Source organism: Myotis davidii, unplaced genomic scaffold (genome assembly GCF_000327345.1).
Source record: "Myotis davidii unplaced genomic scaffold, ASM32734v1 scaffold802, whole genome shotgun sequence".
Classification (NCBI taxonomy): Eukaryota; Metazoa; Chordata; class Mammalia; order Chiroptera; family Vespertilionidae; genus Myotis; species Myotis davidii.
This window is the reverse complement of record NW_006295887.1, coordinates 773,444-776,896: the sequence shown is the minus strand read 5'-3', so window position 1 is coordinate 776,896 and position 3,453 is coordinate 773,444. Positions and strand designations below refer to the sequence as shown.

General features: G+C 61.3%; 1 protein-coding gene across 1 annotated transcript in view; it reads right to left on the bottom strand.

The window, feature by feature from the left end:
• PAX1 (paired box 1) overlaps positions 1-3,171 on the bottom strand; it is a 13,708-nt gene extending 10,537 nt beyond the window's left edge. Inside the window, exons 1-4 of the mRNA XM_006770879.1 lie at positions 2,988-3,171; positions 2,249-2,878; positions 557-699; positions 6-50 (exon numbers count right to left, since the gene is read on the bottom strand). Of these exons, the coding sequence (XP_006770942.1) occupies positions 6-50; positions 557-699; positions 2,249-2,878; positions 2,988-3,171 (1,002 nt within the window). The remainder of the gene's footprint in view (positions 1-5; positions 51-556; positions 700-2,248; positions 2,879-2,987) is intronic.
• Positions 3,172-3,453: the final 282 nt, after the last annotated feature.

Below are 3,453 nucleotides of genomic sequence, written 5' to 3'. Positions count from 1 at the left end.
TAGGCGCAGGCTGGGAGGAAGCCGCCCACCGCGGAGAGGCCGGAGGCCGACTGTGCGGAGGGAGAGGGACAGACCATCAGCCGCAGGGAACCCGCCGACTCCTGCAGCACGTGCAGTTACCGGAACAAACGGGGGATGCCCCTTTCCCCTGCTGCCCCCTCAATCATCCCCACGCAATGCTTGTCCTCTAATTTTCCTAGGAAGGCCCCTGGCCAAGTGATTTCCACTCGAATTGTTATAAATAATAATGAGATGAGAGGTTTCCTGGTATTCACCAGCCCAGCTGGGGTTTAAAGAGAACCTCAGCCATCTGTGTTCTGGGTTCAAGTTTTTGTAGCAAAAGTATCTTGGCAAAAGGCAACGCAATCCCCTCAAAAGCCAGCTTCCCCCAAAGTGTGAGCTTGAGAAAAGGAGAGAAAATGCTGAGAGAGCCCTGGGTGACAGGGCGGGCTGCCAGGCCTGGGGAGTTCTCTTTCTTTCTCTTTCTCCCTCCTCTCCCTCCCCCAACTCCTTCGCTCTGCCAGTTAAGGACACCTCTTCCCGGACCCTTGGTTACCTGAGTGTATTTAATGTCCGCCTCCAGTGCTGGTTTATCGAGCCCATTCACTGCCGAGGTGGCCGGGAAGGCCGTGCGGTTCACGCTGGCCCAGTCTTCCATCTTGGGGGAATAGGTGGTGCCTTCGCTCCCAGCCAGGGCCCCTGAGGGGACACGGGACAGGTTAGTGGGGACGTCCCATCCGAATCTGCGCTGGGCTCGAGCGCGGCCCTCCAGCCCGAGGGTGACACAGGTGCTTACAAGCACCCAGGGCATCTCCGAGGGCGCGGCCCAGGGTCCTCCGAACACCTGCGGCTTCCAGATGCTCGGAGAGCGGCCCAGGGGGGCGGAGGGGGGCGGGCATAGGGTTTCGAGTTCACTCCTTAGCGGGGCAGAGGCTGTTCCCCGTTCCTCCAAAGCCTGCGCCCCGCTTTCCGCAAAACAATGGGTCTCCGGCGGGGAGACGGCCTGTGAGACCGGGCTGGTCCCACTCGGCCAAGGTGCCTTTCCAATGTCCAGAGGGGGCGCCCGGAAAGGTTCAAGGTCAAACCCAAAGCATGTCCTGAGAATCATATGGGTTTCTCAAAGCCTCAGCACGTCTCCGGAGGGTTTGGAGACGGTTCTTCTCAGAAAAGCCTCCGGAGATCCCCGTGTCTCCCCAAAGAGGCGCCAACCCAGCCACCCCGGCAGCCCCGGCACTCGTCTGCTCCTCCGCACGGGTGCGCTGGGGGAACCCAGAGAAAGTTCTAGAACTGAGAGCAAACCCGGTGCGGCCGCCTCCCAGCCAGCTGCCCCCAGGTCGTTCCGGGGAAGTTGTGCACCTCACCTCCCACCCCCAGGCTGGGTTCGAGCCACCGGAAGAAACAAACCTTGTGTGAGGCCTGGGCAGCGGCCCCACTGCCTCTGGGTCTAAGCTTTCCTTTCTTTCCGCTGCCCGACCCCCTCCTCTTTGGGGCTGTGGTGAGCTTTGCTTCTTACTCATGGAAGAGCTTGCTATCCCTTGCCCGGCTGCTGGGACAGGAGGCAGTGCAGAGAAAATGGGCACTCAGGCCGGCCCAGGCACATCTCCCGAGCCCCGCATCAAGGCCGCCACAGTCTTCTCTCCCTACTCCACCTCCTTCCTCCCTGGGCGAGATGACCAGCAAGTGAACAGAGTTCTAATTACAGGCAAAGGGCACATCCTTGTGAGTCCTGAGGCGCCACCACCGGAGATCCCAGCTCCAGAACCTGCAGCGCCGCCAGGCCTGCCTGAGGTCACTAGATAAGACCGGCCTGGTGGCCCTTTGCCTTTTACTGGAAAGAGCCTTTGGGCCTGGGAGGGACAGAACCTTTTGGGAAACGGTGAGGTTATCCTGAAAAACCCTTAAGAAAGGGCCGAAGAATTGACTGAGGCTTGTTTGGCTTAGATCTGGCGATAGGGGTGTTGCATATTTTTTGCAAGAATAAAGGGGGAAAAAGGCAATTTCAGGCCTCCAAATTTGTGGTCGGCGATGGCTCTTCCGGGAAATATTTTCCACATTTGTCATAAAAAGTTCAAGATGTCTCCCATATTAGGCCCCGGACCCTCAACCTCCCTGGCCAGCCCTAGCCCCCGGAGCCTGAGCCAAAACAGGTCCAAGGAGGACTAGGAGTTACCCCTCATCCTCATTGCCCAAGCCCTCATCTTCAATTCTGTCCCTTCCAAGAAGGCTCCAGAAGGCCTCCACGACTGACCTGTTTGCTCCATAAACGTCCGGATGCCCAGGATGTTGCTGACTGAGTGCGCGGAGGGCCAAGAGCGGGGAATGCTGACGTGGCCGGCGGTGCCCGGGACCCCGTGGTGGCTGCCCATCTTGGAGCCGCTGGGGGACACGGGGCTGGGGTAAGGGTACTGATAGATGTGGTTGTAGGGCAGCGCCGGCTGTGGCGGCGGCTGCTTGCTCGCCTCGTAGGGCCCGGGCTGCGCCAAGCTGCCAATCTTATTGCGCAGGATGCGGCTGATGGAGCTCACCGAGGGCACGTTGTACTTGTCGCAGACGCCGTCGGCCAGCAGCCGGTCGCGGATCTCCCAGGCAAAGATTCCAGGGTCGCCCTGCTTGTAGTCCCGGATGTGCTTGACCACGTTGGGGGTGGTGACTCGGGGTTTGCTGCCCCCGATGGCCCCGGGCAGGATGGAGCCGGTCTCGTTGTAGCGCGCCAGGATCTTGCTCACGCAGCCATGGGAAACGCGGAGTTGCCGGCTAATGTCACAGGGTCGGATGCCCAGCTGCGCTAGCTCCACGATGCGCAGGCGGATGGCGTTGGGCAGGGGGCGTCCGTTGACGAACACGCCGCCCAGCTGGTTGACCTCGCCGTACGTCTGCTCTGCGGACGCGCCAGAGGACAGTGAGCGGAGGGGAGAAAACACCAGCGGGTTAGCCAGGGTGGTCGCACTGCGCGGGGGGCCGCGACTCGGGAAGTGCCCGGCAAATACCCAGGATCTGCGGGCCAACAGCCTGGGTCTGCCCCCGGGGTAGGGCGGGGCGCACTACAGCCCTCCGTGCCCTTTTGAGGGGGTCTCGCTTGGGACATTCCATCCCCGGACGCGCCTGCGCCGCCGCCGCCCGCTCCCCAGACACTCTCCACTCCCGCGACCCCAGGCCTAGGGGGAACTTCATCCGATTCAGAGAAATTCGTCTGACCGGGAGGCTGCGGCGTGTGAAGATCAATTTTACGTGTCCTCCACGTCAATCTCGGCAGTCGCGCCGGAGACGCGCGAGTTGGCAGCCCATTGGTTCCCGTCACTGAACCCCGCCGCCGCCGCCCGCTCCCCAGACACTCTCCACTCCCGCGACCCCAGGCCTAGGGGGAACTTCATCCGATTCAGAGAAATTCGTCTGACCGGGAGGCTGCGGCGTGTGAAGATCAATTTTACGTGTCCTCCACGTCAATCTCGGCAG